The sequence below is a fragment of the Meriones unguiculatus genome, chromosome 4 (genome assembly GCF_030254825.1).
Source record: "Meriones unguiculatus strain TT.TT164.6M chromosome 4, Bangor_MerUng_6.1, whole genome shotgun sequence".
Classification (NCBI taxonomy): domain Eukaryota; kingdom Metazoa; phylum Chordata; class Mammalia; order Rodentia; family Muridae; genus Meriones; species Meriones unguiculatus.
This window is the reverse complement of record NC_083352.1, coordinates 123598293-123618517: the sequence shown is the minus strand read 5'-3', so window position 1 is coordinate 123618517 and position 20225 is coordinate 123598293. Positions and strand designations below refer to the sequence as shown.

Genomic DNA, 20225 nt, shown 5'->3' with positions numbered 1-20225 from the left:
AATTCACTTAATCTTAGCATTGTACTTATCCTCAGTTACTTCTAATTTTTGATACAGTGTTTCCTATAATGATACACCCCTTAGACTATTTAATGAGATCAGGATTTTGAGCTACCAATACTCTGAAGTGCTATTCTATGAAGCCAGCATTTCAGTGAGGTTATTAAATTCAAACTTGGCTCTAGTTGTAAGGTAACCAATAGAGGTGGTACTCAGAGAATAAAGGTGGAGAACACCACAACAAAGTTACTTAACTTTGCTGCAGAACAAGGACTTGTAGATATAACCACTGAATTCTTTTTGTAACTTAGAATTTTAGTGGGAAAAAATGTTCCTGCTGACATCCACACTTTAGGAACCTGAGTGCTTACATTCCTCATTTGGTTTACTTCTTATTCTCTGTTCCATTTACAATTTTATTTATTTATTTATTTTATATATTTGAATGTTCTATCTGCATGTACACCTGCATGGCAAAAAAGGGCATGAGATCCCCATATAGATGGTTGTGAGCCACCATGTGGTTTCTGGGAATTGAACTCATGACCTCTGGAAGAGCAGACAGTGCTCTTAACCTCTGAGCCATCCCTCCAGCCCCCCACCTTTCTTTCCTACCTTAATTTCCCTTTGGTCTGACTATGGTCACCGCCTTTTAGATAGTATGTTGTCCCATTACATTCTATACAGTTTTATAAATCACATAAATTCCTTTAAAAGAATAGCACCACCAGCAGCATAGGGCTGTGGAGATGACTCAGAGGTTATAAGCACTGGTTATTTTTCTAGAAGAGCCAGGTTCAATTCCCAGTACCCCCATGGAGGCTCACAACTGTTCCTATAGATCCAGGAAATTTGACATTCCTTTTTGGCCTCTGGTGGCACCAGACGCACATGCATATGGTGCACAGACACATATGCAGCCACAATGCCCATACACATAAAAAATCTAAAAAAGGAAAACAACAGCAACAAAACCCATCGGCACTTAACAGGTCTTAAGCACAACCAAATCGCTATGCCAATTTGTCCCTTATATAATATCCCACTTAATTCAAATAATAAATTAGGAGTTTGTGGTATCCTTCACTTTAAAATTTTTTACAGCTAAAACAAAGAAACAAAATCCACCAAAATTCAGTTATCTGCTCCAATCCCCTCCTGTCACGGATGAGAAAACAAAGGTCCTAATAGTCTAAGACAGGTTTCACGGTAAGCTAACAGTAGAACTGGAGGTAAGTTACTTTCCCTATAGCCTCCTCTTTCCTAGGGGTCCCAATGCTGTACAAGGTCCTTTTAAAAGTGTATTGAATCAACCATTAAGATTTTTCAGAAGGCTGTTGAAGACAGCAAAAAAATACATACTAATGGCAAACAAGTAACTGCAATTTTATTCCCAAACTATTAAGGGGAATAAAATAATTACTACCATGGAAACATTATTCAGACAAGTGCATGACATCAGGAACTTAACTAAGGACAAGGTATTAAAAAAAAAAAACAAACAAAAAACAAGGTAAAGTTTTTAAGACTGAATTCAGGATAAGACATGTCAGTATACAATGACTGGCTTTTAATATTTAAGGTTCAAGAAGTAGCAGGTTGCTGTAATAGGCTAAAACCAAAGAACATTGTAGAACAGCTTGGATAAAGGCAGCTGGGTTTAGTCTGAACATTTAAACTTATTTAAACAAAGCTCCCTTCCTTATCTGAGCTTTCCATCTACTTCGCCCCATCCACTTTACCCCTTATTTCTGAGGTCTCACTATGTAGCCCAAGTTAGGCTCCTGTCTGGGCTTCCTGAGTGTGTAGCCACCACTCTTGGCCTAGTAATTCATCTCAAACTGTTTTATGTTCATTAGTCACTCATCCCTGTTAATAATGTTTTTGAATTCCAGTTTTATGATTATAGGCTGAATATCCACCTTGAGCATTCAGGAAACATTTAGCCAAAAGTCAGAAGCATAACTTAGTATGTAGTTTCAGGTTATGAGACATAACAATTCCTCTTCATTGTACCTTATAAAAGAGCTCCTCTGGGGAACTTTTACTGAAAGGAAAACTGATTTAAGCTTTTAGGGATGATAAGGATCTTGTAGGAAAAAAAAAAAAAAAGCACACATGCAAAAGAATAAAAATAAAAAAAATTCCCCCATTTGTGAGATGGCAGGGTATCGCCGTGAACAGTTTTCCTTTGCCAGACATAGTCCTCAAGTTCCCGCAGCAGGCAGGACAACCTTGAGGTCTGTGCTGTGTACACTGGCAGTGGGGTATTACTGGTCACTTTTCAGGCTGAGGGACACAACTACCACTGAGACTGCAGAATTAAAAGACCTATCAGCCAAGTAGAAGGTATCGACCTTTTCTGGATCCTTAAACAAATGAAACTAAGAAGAAAAACGTGAATGCTTTCTGGAAACATGAGACTAATTTTCTAGGCATGCTAATGGTTGCAAAAAAGAACTCTATCTTTTAGAGTAAAACTGACATATGTACAAAGGATATATACCTTAAACAAAAAGATAACAGAGAAGAGTACAGATAAAGAAAAGATAAATTATGACTGGTAATTGTTAGGGAATGCCACTTGTACTATCCTAATTCTCCTGCTACCATACCCTGTTAGGATGACAGCTGGTTTATACCCAGCTGTGTATCCTTGTACACGGCAGACAGGAACTCTGCAGAGCCACATTCCCCAGCCCTAATTTTAAATATTAAAACTTTCAGTCAGACTGTGATGGTGCACACCTTTAATCCCAGCACTGAGGAGGCAGAGGCAGGCAAATCTCTGTGAGTTTGAGGTCAGCCTGGTCTACAGAATAAGTTTCAGGGCAGCCAAAGCTACATAGTAAAACCCTGTCTCAACACCCAAACAAACAACAAACAAACCAACCAATCTATCAACAAATGTCTACACATGAATAAACAAGTAATATTTGAGGTAAACTGGTTATAACCTACTTTAGATCTTGCTGACAATTTTTCTTCTTCCGAGGCGGTTTCTTCTTCTTCGGCTTATTTGCATTGGTACTATTTTGTTTATTGTTTACACCAAAATGGCCGGCAGAAATGTCACTTTGCAACAAGTTGACCAACAATGGGCTTGTTAATGTTACATCCTTATTGACTGGAAAGCCTGGATTCTGACCACAAGACATCTGATTTCCATTGGGTGCGCCACTGAATGGTGCATTGAAAGACATCCCATGGCCTGAGAAGTGGTTTCCTGAAGTACTGTTTCCTTGCATGGTCTGCACATGTGGGGGGACCATGTTGGTTTGCTGCATGCTAACATCAGGCATCATCTGAGACAAGCTGACATCATTATTTGCTGTAGTAGCAGGGTCAGTATGCTGCTGAGCCATGTGTGGGCTGGGTCCTGGTGGCCGAAGAACCTGCCCCTGAACCCCCATAACCTGAGATGCACTGTTGTTCACAGGCCCTTGCTGAGGCAGCATCTGTCCTGACATCTGTCCTGTAAATTGCACCATGTTTCCTTGCATGTTTGGAGTTGGTCCCCTCATTATCTGTGCTGGTCCCGGCATGACATTGGATTGGTTCTGAGAGTTAAACTGCTGCTTATTCCCCTGCATCTGATTGGTCATTATTTGCTCCATCATTGGGTTTTGCTGGAGCAAAACTTGCCCCTGAGGCCCCATCATCTGGTTATGTGGTGCCATCATTTGTGGGCCCTGCTGGGGAAGCATCTGCTTGGGTGGGGTCATCCTTTGGGGTGAAGGTCCAAGATTTTGGTTTTGAGGGTTCACCATCATCTGGCCCTGTGGCATAAGCTGGGCCCTTGAAAGGATCATAGGGTTTTGAGGGTTCAAAGCTCCTTGTTGCTGGACCATTTGGCCTTGCGAGGGCACGATCTGTTGGTGCATGCCCATCAGCTGAGATGGTGGGCCCTGCTGCGGCTGGCCTTGCATGTTGCCCAGGGTCACCTGAGGAACCCCAGAACTACCAGCTTGCTGGTTGTTGATGTTGCCATGAATTCCCATGAGGCTGGGTTGCATCATATTTGGTGGCCCATGAGTCACCTGCATCTGGTTTTGAGGAGGACCAGCTCCTTGACCACCTTAAGAAACAAAAACAAAAAACGAAAAATTATCATCATATTATTAAGATACTCAAATTACATATATTTATTACTTAGAAATTATATTCCTTAAAAAGGCACCCATTATGGGCTGGAGAGATGGCTCAGTGGTTAAGAGCACTTCCAGCTCTTCCGAAAGACCCAGGTTCAAATTCCAGCACTCATATGGCAGCTCACAACTGTCTGTAACTCTAGTTACAGGGGATCTGACACTCTCATAAAGACATATATGTGTAGGCAAAACACCAATACACATAAAAATAAACAAATCATTAAATATAAAAAAGAAAAGGTATCCATCATCCATATATCTAATGACTAACATAAATGTACTTTCTACACATAAATGTACTTGATGTAATTTCTGTGAGTTTTTTAAGACTCTAGAGATGTGATACAGGATTGAGGTAACTGCTTACATTTTTCCATGAACATACAGCAGGGAAAACATGTCTTTACTCTCACATACTAACTTAAAGATAACATTAGATAATAAAGTTTACTTTCAGATTAAATAATGCATTATCACTTTTATAACATGGCTTGTAACTACCTTATTGTGAATAAAATTAACAAAAACCCATCATAGGCTTCATAGCTTCATATGAGTAAACAAGAGAAACAAAAATGTACCAGTGTCCTCTAGAAAAAACTCAGGAACACTGAAAAGACATTTTAAAAATGTTTCTTTGAAAAGAAATTATCAGAGACTGTGTGTCTAAATCTGGACGCTGTACTTTAAAGAAGACAGTGTAGAATACTTCCTAAGGACTGGGTACCTACCTCTGCTGAAGTGACCTAAAAATGACGAACTTCTGATCTGGAAGCTGTGGACAGGAGGATGCTAAAGCTGTTGTGATTCTACTCTGTGGCAGTCCCTAGTGGGCCACATGGGACATGCTCTAAGTTCTCGTTAAATCAAAGGTACTGTCTGGCCTTCTGCATTGTTTATTGTTGGGTCCTTGAAATTTTTCTACAGCTACTTTACTTTATCCTCAAACCCTGCTGAGGTGTTAAAGATTGAACCCAGGGCCTTTCATATACCTAGCATGAATTCTATTAAGAGCAACACTCCCAATCTACCTCATCCACTTCAGCTATCTTCTTTTGTTTGTTCTGCTGAGACAGGACACCATTATACAGCAGACTGTTCTGAAACAATATGGTCCAAACTGCCTTTAACTGCATCATGTTTATCTTAAAAGAGTTCTCAACTGGGCATAGTGGCTCATCCTGTAATCCCAGCACCTGGGAGGCTAAGGCAAGGGAACTGTCATAAGTTCAAGGCCAGAACATAATGAGATCCTATCTCAAAACACCAAAAACGGAAGCAAAGAACCTAAGGCCTCCTACCTGCTGGGCAAGCACTCTACTACTGAGCTGTGTGCATCTCGAGCTCATGGGGTTTATTTTGCCCTGTCGTTTTCGGCGTGTGTATGTGCATGTGCACGTCTATGCACCTTAGAATGTGTGTGGTCTGTGCAGGTCTCTGCTTCCCAACCTCTAGGACACAGGTAGCTGCCAACTCACTCAGCTTTTATGTGGCTTCTTAGAATCTAAATTGTGGTTCTCATGCTTCTACAGCAAACTCTTTACTGACTGAACCATGCCTTATCTCTGTATTTTTTAAACTTTAAATAGAAACTAAAAAGTGGCAATCTAATGAAGTTACAAAACCAGTCCATGCTCTAGCTTGAGAGGGATGCATAAACTGTCCACTGTTCACACTATCACAATTTTTTCCTGAATTTTAGGAAGGTTTCTAAACCAGCCTCATCAATCCAAACGTGACCTCCCACACTGTATATGGTATACATGTTGCATATAAAAGTGTACAGCCATCTAAGCAACAATTGTTTATTGAGTATTCAATAACAATAGCGTACTTCCAAAAGTGATTTAGTAGCAATAAAGAGGGTGGATAAGATCTTTGCTCCTTAAGAGTATAGCTGGCAAGAGACAAAATATAAAATAATTTCTTCGGGAAGTAATAAAAGTTAACAGAAAACTTAAACAGTGTAACAGAATAGAAAGTGATAGACCAGAGGAGAACTGCTTTAGAGATAAGAGGACAACTGCTTTAAATAGACTAAACAGAGGAATGAAAACAATAGGTATACATAGAAGTCTTCATTTAAAATTATAAACAGCAGTACCAGGGTGGAAGAACTATCAATTAAAAAAATTATTTTATGTATACAGGTGTTTTGCCTGTACATATGTTTGTATACTCTATGTATGCTTGGTACCTGTGTAAGCTAGGAGAGGGCATCAGAATTGGAGTAAGCCACCATGTGGGTGCTGGGAAACAAACTTGGTCCTCTGAAAAAGTACTAAGTGCTCTTAAACACTGAGCCCTAAGAATTATGAATTTTGTTTTTAAACTTCCTATAAAACATTAATTCACTAACTCAAGAATGCAATTTTGTATTAGCAGATAGGAAAAATCAAATAGCTTGTCCTATTCTCTCATTCTTCAAGAGACACTATGAAGTTTTGTTTGGTTTTGTTTTTGTAGACCAGGCTGGCCTCGAACTCGCAGATATCTGCCTGCCTCGGCCTTCCCCGAGTGCCGGGATTACATGTATGTAGCCCAGCGAACTTTGGATATTTTTTTTTAATTTTTAAAGATTTATTTATTAATTATGCACACAGTCTTCTGTCTGCATGTAGGTTTGCAGGCCAGAAGAGGGCACCAGACCTCGTTACAGATGGTTGTGAGCCACCATGTGGATGCTGGGAATTGAACTCAGGACCTCTGGAAGAACAGCCAGTGCTCTTAACCTCTGAGCCATCTCTCCAGCCCCTGAAGTTTTTATTTATTAAGTAAAAAACTTTCTTCTCCACTCCACCCTTTTTTGAGACAGGGTCTCTCTGTGTAGCCCTGGCTGCCCCGGAACTCACTATGTAAACCAGAGGTGAGATCCTCCCACCTCTGCCTCCTGAGTGCTGAAATTAAAGGCATGTGTACCATGTTAGGCATCTTTTTTTTTTTTAATTTTATTTATGTGTTTGTATCAATGCCAATGTGTGTGAGTGCCCATGGAGCCTGAGGAGGGTATCAGATCCAGAAGCCAGAATTACAGGTAGTTATGAACCAAAGATATGGATGCTGAGAACTGAACATAGGTTCTCTAGAAGAGCAGAAAGCCTTTGAAACAATGAGCCATCTCTCTTATCCCTCATTCTTTATTTCCTTTTTAAAAGATTTATTTATTTTATGTATACGAATGCTCTGTTTTCATGCACATCAGAAGAGGGAATCAGATTCTATTACAAATTACCATGTGGTTGCTGGGAACTGAAAACTCAGGTCCTCTGGAAGAATAGCCAGTGCTCTTAACCACTGAGCCATCTCTCCAACCCCCATTCTTTATTTCTTAAAAATATATATATATATTTATTATTGTATATGGATGTGAGTGATGTGGTGTGTGCATGTGTTATGTATATAGGCAAATATGCCCATTGATAAGGACAGCCAGAACAACCAAACCCTTTAACCTGCTAACTTGCAGGCTATAGAATTTTTCCCATTCTTTAAGCAATTTACAATGAAAGTTGGAGTTCAGAAAAATTTAAACTTAGTCAGTTCAAATGACTTCAATGAGAAAGAGCAAAAAGATTTAGTTCTTAAGCAACCAGAAGAAACCCAGAAACATGAAATATGGGCTTACAAAACTGCTTCAAGGAATACTTACCAGCCAATCCACTCTGTTATTCCCTCTCTAAACTTTATTATATATATTATACGGTTGGTACTGTTTAAATTGGGAAAATGCCACAGTGCATACCTGAATTTAGATATCCAGCATAACTGAAGCTAATACTACTATACAGAGATTTTGAAAGCTGCAGATGTTCAAACATGCCATATACCTATGTACCTGTGAATTATTGTTTCCTTTCCCAGAAATGCCTTTTGCCTGAGCAAGCTCTAACCCAGAGGTCAGCAAGCCATGCCATGGATGTTTTGGAAACAGGATAGGACTTGGAGGACTGTTCCCTCACTAAGCAGACTGAATAGTTGCATTACAGACCAAATGACCTACGCTATTTACTATTTGGCCCTGTATAGAAAGAAATGGAAATGTGTGTATGTGTGTGCATACACAAGACACAAACAAACACATGTGTATGCACACACATGTGCATGAATGTGTGACTTTCTGCTCTAACTGGTTTCCTTTCCTTTGCTAAGTTGTTTCCTGATTCTTGAGAAATTAACTTATTTTCCGCATTTCAGTCATCGTCCCCAAAGATTATCTGTGTGTTTGAGATAAAAGAGAAAGACCAGGACTTGTTAATTTGTATGCATCTATTGTCTTTCAAGGTATTTACCACCTACTCAATGCTCAATACACGTGGCTACATCAAAGTAAACAAACCTGTATGCTGGACATTTTGATTTGCTTGCAGCTGAAGGGCTCCTGAGTTCCCAGGGGTAGCTGCTGTGGTGGAAGGCACCTGACCTTGCATAAAGTTCGGATTGGCCTGTCCTGCTGAGAAGCCAGGTGGGAGGCGTTTAGGCATTCCTTAACAGAAAACAACGAGTAAGGCAGTTACCTAGCAGATCTATACTCTTGCTGAGATATGGGATGAATAAGGAAGGATGAGCTGCATGAAGTTGCCACTGGCTTAGCTCTCTCTGTCACACTGGTAGGATCTTTAATAATAAGGTTGGGAAAGATGGTTAAAAAAATCAACACAATCCCTTACATGAGCACTGTCAAAACAAAAAAGAAATACTAAAAAAATTTACACTTAGAACATGCCAAGGAAAAAATGGCAGTCTGCTCCCTACATGTGATCTGAGGCCATACCACAGCAAGGTTTTCTCTGTAGTACAGTGGACTCCCAATACTTATATACTGTAACACAGGCACCAAAGGGATATGCTAAATTCTCTCATTCAAACAAACGGATATGCAATACTCTAAGAGAAAAAGTTGGTCCCGATTAAGGACACATGGGTAATTTTTTCTTTGAGGGAAATGGATGACAATCTTTGCAGAACAGTCTCCCTCCCTCCAGTGTTGTGCTTGTCTCTTTGGAAGAGACAAGAATTCACAGGAGCTTCAAAGTGAGGCTGTATCAATTTATGCCTTTGTCTCCTAATATTTGCTGCAACTTCGATAGCTACGGTACCAGAAACCATTCGCTGATGTAATCTTACTCAAGTTTACATCCTTTTAGGAGGGCCTAATTTCACAAAACAAGTTTGCAATAAAGAGAATCTCAGATCCACTCGTGTGTACCGCAGGTCCTGATGTGGCCAGATCACCTAGGTGAGCATATCAACTGCTCTATGAAATCAACAATACCTAAAGCTCACTTAAAATTTGTTTATTAGGGCCAAATTTTCAATGCCCTGAAAAACTCTTTGTAGACAAATATCTATTTGTCCTTCCATTAGCAGCAACAAGTCCCCATGTCCATGCATTCATTGTAACTAAATCAGTAATCATGTCTGCAGAAGGGACTACCCAGATTCCACTGATCTAGGGCTAGAAGCCCCAAACAGTCAAGTTTGGAGCACAGATGTTCTCATATTTTCTAAAATGTCTTAGAACTCAAATATTAGAGCCCACATTTCAGCAAAATCAATTGTAAGAGAGTGAAAGGGCTGATGAGCAACTTAATTTCACCAGAAACCATGGGAGCATGCCTTTGCTATGTTGCATTGAAGATGCAAGGGTTTTTTTCTGGGGAGGCAATGGGTGTCTTTTGGTGGGAAATATGCTTATCAGATGACAATTTACTGACACTCTCTACACCTTACTGAAAAGCTCCAAGCACAGTCATGTGCACTAGATCAATGATTAATAAGAATAAATAATAAACATGGAGATGGATAAGTTTTACTGTAATCGTTTTACCTCTCACACATTAAGCTCCATTGCTTTTTCTTCATACAAGAGGCACCTTACAAAATAAATAAATAAATCTCCTTTAGGTATAACTAGTGGAATTCCCTCTCTAAGGAGCAGGCATTGGCATTATAAAACTATAAAAGTAATGATTTTTGAACTTAGTCCCCTCTAATACTTTAGTCAAACTTTAAAAATACCATGCTTACTATTTTACTAACTAGGATTATCAAAATTGGTAAGTAGAAGGGCATTTTCCCCAATAAAATCCTGTACTTATCTTTTCATTTTTGCTCAAGTATATAACCTTAATCCTTCAACAAATGAGAAGTTTAAATTATTAATAAATACATGTTTGGTCTGGACATTTTAATTTACGACTACAAGACTAAACAAAAATAGTCTGAAAAAAAATGAACATCTCTATTTTCATTTTTAATCCAGAGAGCTAGCTTATATTTAACCAGTAAGATGTTATATAGAATACCAAGACAAAAATGCATTAAGTTAACTAAGTTCTATCAAGTGTCATCACTGTATTACAAAACCAAATGATTACATCCTCGTTTTACTCCCTCCACAAACACTAAAAACTGACATTCTTCTCAACTCTATCTCCAGTAAATTTACCAACACAAATAGCTTCAGCGTTCCTCACCTCCTAGGCCTGGATGTAAACTCTGTGGCCCCTGGTTTGGTGGTTGCTGCTGCATCACCATGAAGTTAGGTGGCACATTTCCCTGTTGAACCATAGGATTCCGACCTGGAGAGCTGACAGGCTGCTGAAATCCCTGGGTAAGTGGGTTATTTTGAGGTGGCCTTGGTCCCATCTGCTGCTGAGTTTGGTTAACCGTTGGGGAGGATGCAGGGGATCCCTGCTGGAAGGAGGAGGGTGAGGAGGCAGGAGACTTGTTGGTGAGGTGGGGCTGTTGCAGGGGTGTTGGGACCCTGGAAGGCCCTCCCTGCAAGCTCTTCATCTGAGGAGCTGTGAACTGGCCTGGGTTGTTCATCTGAGGAAAGTTTGTATGGGCTTGTGAAGCTTGTTGGCTGCCGAAGGGATAAGGGGGGGGAGGGTGCGAAGGTGTCTGTACCGTGGCTAAGGCAGGCCTTGCCTGAAGTTGCTGTTGCATTGGGCTAGGCAAGGGAGCCTTCTTCCACCCTTGATTTGCAGTCATTGTGCCCAGAGCGCCCTGGGCTGGCGGAGGCTGCAGGGCTCCAGAAGGCAGCTGGTTCCAGCCTGGAGGAACAGGCACCTGAGTTGGAGCAGTAAACTGTGGTCGAATCCCCTGTGGCTGTTGCTGCTGATGTTGCTGTGGAGGTCTTGTCTGCAACTGTTGTTGCTGCTGCTGCTGCTGCTGCTGCTGCTGTTGCTGCTGCTGCTGCTGCTGCAGCTGGGGAAAATTAGCTGGGTTCATTTGTCTGTTCACAGGAACAGGCTGCATTGGGTGATGTGGTGGAGGTAAAGCTCCTGAGGGATGACTCTGTTGTTGTACATGGAGTCCAGAGAGAAGTGGATCCATTGCATCTGTTTAAAGATTGTGAACAATAACTAACGTATCACAACCCAGATCTTAGCCAACTGGCTTGGATCTGCTGGTACCACTGATATTATCATGTTCATTAGTATCTTCTAAGTACCAACAGCATACCAACAGATATAAAGATGAATCCTGCCTTAAAGATAGCTTATAGCTCATTAGTGCCAAGGAGTACCCAACATAAAATACAGACAACATTTTCAAAATTTTATTCTGGGCAATTACTGTTAAAAAACAACAAAATAAAATAGTCATCTAAGTTTGGGAAATGCTAGACCCAATGATTTCAGACAAGTTTCTTCTTTACTGAAGGAAACACCGTGCTGTCAATGTTAACTTATGAAACATTTACCAAATTCAGATGACTTCAAAATTCTGTCATGATGTATCTTATAGGACTAAGTATGCCAGGGTATATGTGGTGATTTGAATGAAAATGGGCTCTATAGCCTAACAGTGGCCTTGTTGGAGGAAGGGTGTCACGTTCTCTTCCTGCTGCTTGTTGATCCAGATATAGGACTCTCAGTTCCTTCTCCAGCACCACGTCTGCCTGCCTGCTGCTCTGCTTCCTGCCATGATGATAATGGACAAAATCTCAGAACCTATAAGCCAGACCCTATTAAATGCTTTCCTTCAAAAGAGTTGCCATGGTCATAGTGTCTCTTCAGATAGGAACCCTAACTAGACAGCATACTTCTTGGAAATGTTGGAGCACAGCTAATAAAATAACAAGATATTCCGAGAAGAAATGTTGACATTTAGCTGTGAGAATTCATGATAGATCTCGGGGCTGAGCAGTCAGGAATTCAGCCTCAGTGGCTAAATCTCAATGATACCTGTAAGTAGTTCCAACCTCTTAACTCTCAACGACTGGAAGACACTACCTGACTGAGAAGCAGGGCGAGGAGTCCTGGGCTGCAGTTCTGGATTGGGGCCTGGTGCCATCATAGAAGATGACATGTTCCCGCCCTGGGGCATCATAACAGTGGCAGGGCTCGTCATTCTTATTAGTCCTAGAAGAAAAAAAAAAACAAAAACCTAGAATAACATTCTGAAGTTGGCACGTGTGTGTGTGTGTGTGTGTGTGTGTGTGTGTGTGTATAGACAAGATCTTACTCTAATGATCAGACTTGTCTGGAACTCATGGTAATTGCTTCAGGAAAAGCTGAGATTACAGGTGTGAGGCACCATACTCAGCTGACAATTTTTATTTTATTTTATTTTTTTTTATTTCTTTATTTTACATGAGTGCTCTATTTTGCATATACATCTGCATGACAGAAAAGGGCACCGAATCTCATTATAGATGGTTGTGAGCCACCATGTGGTTGCTGGGAATTGAACTCAGAACCTCTGGAAGAGCAGACAGTGCTCTTAACCTCTGAGCCATCTCTCCAGCCCCCGACAATTTTTATTTTTAATGACATGTTTTAGAAATACTATGCTTTGCCTGTGTATGTGTGCACATCACTTATATGCCTGGATTTGTGGAGACCAGAAGTAGTGCTGGATTTCCTGGAACTAGTTATGGATGGCTATGAGCTACTACATGGGTGCTGGACAATGAAGCTGGGCTCTCCACAAGAGCAGGCATTCTCAACTTCTTGATTCATCTCTCTAACCCTTCTGTCTTTGAGACAGGGTCTTGTTTGTTACCTAGTACAGGCTGGCCTCAAACTCATGGCAACATTCCTCCCTTAGCCTCTGGAGTGCTGGGATCACAGTTGTGTACTGCTAACTCTAGTCTCTTTTGTTTTTGTTTGGTTTGGTGTTTTGAGACAGAGTTTCTCTATGTGGTCTTGGCTGACCTGGACTACCTCGAACTCAGAGATCTGCCCGCCTCTGCCTCCCCAAGTGCTGAGATTACAAATGTGCGCCACCACACCCGGCTCTTACAGTCTCTTTTAAATATTAAGAAATAGCTCACATAGTATAATATTTATCCACTAAGAATGTTTCTTTAAACTCTTCATATTTTAAAAATCACTCATAGTTGTCTTTTTCTTAAAAGAATTATTAATTTATTTGTGTCAGGGTCGTGCATTTGCCTAGGCTGGTATCAAACTTACCATGTAGCTGAAAATGACCCAACTCTGAATGCTCCTGTCTCCATTTCTCAAGTGCTCAGCTTACACAAATGCATTACTAGGTTGGGTATTACGCAGTGTTTGGGACTGAACCCAGGCTTTGTACTTCTAGGTAAACCCTCTAGCAGCTGAGCCACCCACCAGCTTAGTTGTTCTTTATAAAGAAATATTTTGGTGTTGCTCCTTAATTATAGTTTTCATTTCGCTTATTGCTGTTCTCTATTATTTTTTTCTTATTTTATTATTATTCTCAATTTCTTTTTATAAAAAAATTGGGTTTTATCTGTTTGTTTGTTTTGAGGCAGGGTCTCATTATGTAGCTTTAGCTGGCCTAGACCTTGCTACATAGACCTGGCTGGCCTCAAACTCACAGCCCGCCTCTGCCCCCTGAGTGCTGGGATTAAATGTGTGCACCACCATTTTTCCCAGTTCTTACGTCAAGCACTTAGCTGGTTAGATTTTGGTTGGTGTTCACCACTGACACCAGAAAACTTTCCTTCCAACTTCCATAATGGATGTATTTCACAAAATTTGACTGTACATAATATCCTCACTACCACACACTAATAAAATGCTGAAGACTTTTCAACTTCCATCATGATTACCTTTTCAAATCATAAGGCATTTATAATATATTTCTAAATTTTTGAAAATATGTGGTATTTTGGTTATATATTATGTTGCCACTTAGGTACATTATGATTAGACATAGAATTGATGGAACATTGTTACATGGTATTTATTAAAACTTGCTTTTGAGGGCTGCAGAGATGGCTCAGAGGTTAAGAGCATGGGCTGCTCTTCCAAATGTTCTGAGTTCAATTCCTAGCAACCACACGGTGGCTCACAACCATCTATAGTGAGATCTGGTGCCCTCTTCTGGCAATGCAGGCATACATGCAGGCAGAATATTGTATAAATAATAAATAAAAACAAATAAAAACCCCTTGCTTTTGAAAACATGGTCAACTCATATAAATATTCCATTTATGCTTGAAAACATTAAGAACTTTGGAATTAGGATTAATAGCTTATATAGATGTTTATTATATAAAGCTTTGAGGGGCTGCAGGATGATAATCTATGTAGCCTTGACTGGCCTTGAACTCAGAGATCCATCTGCTTTCTAAGTGCTAAAATTAAAGGTGTATGCCACCAGGCTGGGCTCTTTTATTAAACATTTATAAAACATTATATAAAACTATGTCATTCAAACTTTTCTGTCCTTATTGATTTTTGTAAGTTTGATTCATCAATTACTAACAGATGTTAAAATCTCCAAAACTCAGTATCTCCATGTAATTTTTATAAATTCAGAGGCCAAGTTGCTAGGTATGTAAAAACCTAGCTATATTCTTGAATTTCTCCTGTTATATACAATGGTCTTTTTCATTTATGTGATTTTTATCATTTATTGTTATTATTTATGGTCTATAGACTAAATAAACTCTAGCCTTTGCATATCCTAGACAAGCACTCTAGTACCAAGCTACATGTGTAACTTTTTACATTCTGAGACAGGGTCTAAATTGCTCCAGCAGGACTTCAGTTTGGTATGCAGTCACTAGACCTTGTGCTTGAGATCCTCCTAAGCAAATACTAAGTAGAGAGAATTACAGCAAGTACCACCGTGCCCAAATTATATCCCTTTTTGTTTTCTTTTCTTTTTTGAGATAGGGTCTCACTATGTATCCCTTGCTGTCCTGGAACTTGCTTTATAGACCAGGCTAACCTCAAACTCAGGGAGACTCACCTGCCTCAGCCTCCCCAGGGCTAGGATTAAAGGCATACACTACCATGACCGGTCTTAACCTTTTCATTTAATTGTCTGATTAAAAAAATTATACCTTTTCTAGCCTGGTGTGGTGGCAGATGCCTGTAATCCCAGCACTTAGGGAAACAAAAAAACAAATTATACTTTTTTTTCGGTTACCATTTACCTGGCTGGCTTAATCTTATTATTCTTTTCAAGACAAGGTTTTGAGACAGGCTGTCCTGGTCTCACTTTGTAGACAAGGCTGGCCTCAATCTCACAGAAATCCAACTGCCTCTGCCCCCCCCCCCAGTACTGGGATTACATTAAAGGCATGTACCAACATACCTGGCCTTAATGTTATTTTTAACTTTGAACCTTATGAGTTTTTATATTTTTACAGTTCTACAAATAGTACACAGCTGTTATTAGTGTTCACAATCCATTTTTATTGCTAATTACTGATATATTCTGATCTATCATTTACTCTATCACTTATATTATTTTTTCTCCCTATGCTATCCTATCCTATTTTCCCTGAACTTTATTGAATTTTTTTCATCATACCTTCCCTTTCTACCATTCTATTACTTGCTTAAAGTTGTACAATCTATTATTTTACTGATATCTTTAAAGTATCAAAAGGCAAACCTGCCTTAGATTGTACCTACAATATCTGACTGTCATTATTATTCAGTAAATCTAATGTTGGTTTTCCTGTGTTTACCAATCATTAGCTCACCATTCCTTTTTAGACCTTATTTCTTCATCTTAGGTACAACTTTCTTCTTCCTAAAATGCATCCTTGAGCAATTCAATTAGCAAAGCTCGGTTAATAGTAAATGCCACACACCCCCCTTTTTGCCCAAGGAGAAACTTCACTGGGCCCATGAGTTCTAGCGTTCTTTCTCTTGCTGTTTTGGTTCCGTATGTTGCCCAGTCCAGTGGGCAACAATGAGACCAGCTGTGTGCCCAGCAGGGGCAGCTCTTTGGAAAGTGGAGGGTTTTCCAATGTGCTGGTGGTTAGAGCCTCCAAAGGGACACTCCACAGGATTTATGGACACACCTTCCCTGTACACATGGCCAGTAGTTCCTCTTGCCTTTTTGTTTCTCTGTGTAGCCTTGGCTGTCCTGAACTCGGACTCACTTTGTAGACCAAGCTGGCCTCTGCCTCACAGAGATCCACTTGTCTCTGTCTCCTTGAGTGCTGGGAATAAAGGTGTGGGCTACCACACCCAGCTTTTTGGAGCTCTTTTAAAAAAACTTGGTAAACCTTATTTTATCCTTCAAGTCTTTTGACTGCTTTTATTATTTCCACTATTTCTTTCTCCTATATTCTGGGTGATTTCTTCAAATTCTCCTTCAAGTCCAACTATTTCTAATTTGCTAAATAAATTATTCATTTGATGCCTTTAAAGTTTTTGTAAGTTCTGTTCCACCTCCAAACATTTATATTCTATTAATAATCCTTTTTCATATGGTTTTTGTAATTTAAAATATACTAATATTCCTATTACCTAAAATTCTGAAAAATGGAAGTTTAACCCTAAAATTCATTAATTTAGTGCAAACTTGTTTATTATAATAAGTTATAACTGAAAGTCCATATGGCCTGGGGAGAATGTGCTCCTCTCAAAGCATCAGTGGATTCATCCATTGAACCACTTACTGTTAATGACAGGTTAGCTGTTCCAGGTCATTTTATTAATATATGTTCAATATTCAAATGATCAGAAGACAACTCTCAAACCTCCAGCCTCCACAGAGCACAGACCAAGAAAGGTAGAAACCTACAAGCTTCCCTGTGTCAAAGTAACTAACACTTTTAGAGCCCACCTTTCACTGCAAAGTCTGGCTTTATAAGGGATTTTTCTTTTTATTCATTCTTCGTGTAGCCTTCCTGGCAACCCAAATCACTTGGCTATTCAGAGTCTCCATAATTTTTTTTTTAATGTTTTGTTCCTTCCTCCCTTTTCTCCTCATCAAAGACACGATCTTGATATGGAGCTCAGACTGGTCTTGACATGGTCTTGACTGCTGGGACTACAGTCTTGTGCTTCAACACCAGTTGTTCATCACTATTTAAATTTTCATATTTAACTTGGATTTTTCTCTGGGAAGTTCTTTTGGTGCTTAAAATCTCAGCTATACATTAAAACTTTTAGGAGTTTTCTAGTTAGAGAAGATAACCAGATAAACAGTTCCATGTTGAAGCCAGATCTACTTCTGTGGAATCCCACCCCATTTTCAAAGATGGTGGTATGGTGGTGCACTTGAAACCCCAACACTCAGAAGATAAAAAAGCAGGAGGATAGTAGCAAGTTAGCCTTGTCTACATAGCAAGTTCTAGTAAGATCTACACAGTGAGGACCTCAATAAAAACAAAACCAACCAACCAATCAAACAAACAAAAGAACACTTTCATGACCCCAAAAATAGATTTCTTGATCATGAGTTTCTTTCTTCCTTTCCTTTCCTTTTTCCTTCCTTCCTTCCTTTTTTCTTTCCTTCCTTCCTTCCCTCCTTCCTTCCTTCCTTCCTTCCTTCCTTCCTTCCTTCCTTCCTTCCTTCCTTCCTTCCTTCCTTCCTTCTTCCCCTCTGTCTTTCTTTCCTTTCCTTTTCTTTTTTAGACAGGGTTTCTCTGTGTTAGCAGCCATAGAACTCACAGAGATTCATCTGCCTCTGCTTCCTGAGTGCCGCTAGCCTCACAATGAGCTTCTTATTCCCAGAAAATTTCTAATACACACTGACTACATGCTCGGTGGTAACATGCATTTCTGGTACTACATGGGAATTTGCTCTGTGGTTCTCAGTGAAGGTAATCCCCAGGGGAAACTGGGTCATATCCAGAGATATCTTTAGTTGGCACAATTAGAAGAAAGAGATGCACAGTGGTAGTACTAACATCTGGTGGGTAAAGTACAAGATGCTACTAAATATACCTCAATGTACAAGCAACTACTCATGGCAAAGAATCACTGGCCCCAGATACCAACAGCCAAGAAACCTTTGATTAAATGATTACTATGGTATCCACACAAGCCTCAGGGTCCTCTAAGGGCATGAAAAAAAAATGGCTATAAATTTAGATTTAGTTGCTTTCTATTGTCAATGCTAAAAGAAGAAAGTAGTGCTGAGATTAATTGATAAATTAAGATGGTCTAGATAATTCTAAAGTTACTTAATACTGTTTCTGAGGAAATATAACATTTCTTTCCCTAGGAAGATTTCTCTACTTAATTTAACCAACTATTAGACTTCATTTGCATCCATTAAGGTTTGGGAAGTTCGTGTAAAGAAATATCTGGAGGTTAAAATGCCATGGAGACTACAAGTCATCACTAATTGATCTGTCCTGGTATTTTGTGTTATAAATGATCACAATTAGTATCCTCCAATAAATACCAATTTAACCTAATTACAACCTAATGTTTCAAAGTTTTCTATGTAATAATGAATTTATAGCACTGTAACACTGGCCAGATACTAGATGTTGCAATCAGTGTGCTGGCAACAGTTTAACAAGTGTCTTAACATTTCAAGACTAGATGGAATCTCTAACATTGTTTCCGGAATACGATTTAAGATGTTTATGGTCACCTATAACCAGAAAATATCAATGCTTGAGGGTAAAAGTTGAAATCAGAACCCAGATTCCCCGACTTTCATGTCAGGTCTGTTTATTTCTTCACTAATTACATGTAAGGCAGTTAGGGTCTTCTGACCTTCACTCATTCAGCAGTGGCAACGGTACCACCTATGATTTCTTATCAAACTGCCCTAACACTTGCTCAGAGCTGTATGGAGACCAGGTCTATACATAAGTTACCTGGTTAGATGTTTTTCATTAATTATATGGCACTTCATATCAATCCAACAGCATAGACTGTGACAGATTTTATAAAACAGATCTTGGGGGCTGTAAATAGAGATGTAGGTCAGCAGTAGACTACTGTGTGGAAGTTAAGAAATGCTTGCTTTATCAGAGTGCTCGCCTACTATCAAGCAGATGCTCCAAAGACTGCAGGTCTCCTCGCCTTATTTATAAAGACAAAGATGAAATATGTTCATTATATTTCAGGGAAAGAAAAGTACATACTAATTGCTTGAAACATAACTTGAATACATGGGCAGTGTAAAAACCTAATTTAAATTCTGTGCCAAATCCTTTAGTTTTTAGTTTTGGTATTTTAAGATAGGATCTCTCTACTGGCTGTTTGAAACTCTGTAGACCAAGCTAGCCTTGAACTCACAGAGATCTCCCGCCTTTGCCTCTGAAGTGGGGTTTAAAGCATGCACTACTATGCCTGGCTATGCCAAGTCCTTGCTTACAGTTCAGAACATCATTTTATAAATGGAGTTACTCTATCTTTCTGCAGTAAGAAAAAACAATGTATTTTACGCGTATGAATGTTTTGACTGTGGGTATGTCTGTACACCAAGTATGTGCCTGTCGAGATCAGAAGAGGGCGTCAGATCCCCTGAAACTCCAGATCCCCTGGAGTTATAGATGACTGTGAGACACCATGTGGTTGCTGGAAATGAAACCCACTAACCTCTACAAGAACAAGTGTACTCGACCACCAAGCTATCCATACAGCCACTCCTGCTGTGTTTTTTTCAAACAGTACCATGGTCGCCAGGGATGAAGCAATAGACTATGTATAGTTTCAGGCTCCTACTCCTCTTCAAGCACAGCAGCTATGCCTTTCTGTTTTATTTGAATAATGACTCCTTAACTTCTAAGGTTTCAATGCCACTAGCACAGTGAAAAAAAAATCATGGAACTGAGAGTGAGGACATCTGGACATAAACCCATTTCTACTTGACTTGGGACAAATCCCACAACTTCGCAGTTTGTGAATCACAGAGTACGGA

At 39.7% G+C, this 20225-nt stretch overlaps 1 protein-coding gene across 8 annotated transcripts in view; it reads right to left on the bottom strand.

Moving 5' to 3' along the window:
* The window catches only part of Ncoa6 (nuclear receptor coactivator 6), a 69685-nt gene that overhangs the window by 16798 nt on the left and 32662 nt on the right, over nucleotides 1-20225 (bottom strand). For 6 of the 8 annotated variants that reach the window (XM_060382999.1, XM_060382997.1, XM_021640550.2 and 3 more), the window contains 4 exons: nucleotides 12392-12520; nucleotides 10628-11494; nucleotides 8488-8634; nucleotides 2962-4078 (listed from right to left, as the gene is read on the bottom strand). In XM_060382999.1, coding sequence (XP_060238982.1) covers nucleotides 2962-4078; nucleotides 8488-8634; nucleotides 10628-11494; nucleotides 12392-12520 — 2260 coding nt within the window. The remainder of the gene's footprint in view (nucleotides 1-2961; nucleotides 4079-8487; nucleotides 8635-10627; nucleotides 11495-12391; nucleotides 12521-20225) is intronic. The other 2 variants (XM_021640553.2, XM_021640554.2) reach the window with 2 other exon arrangements.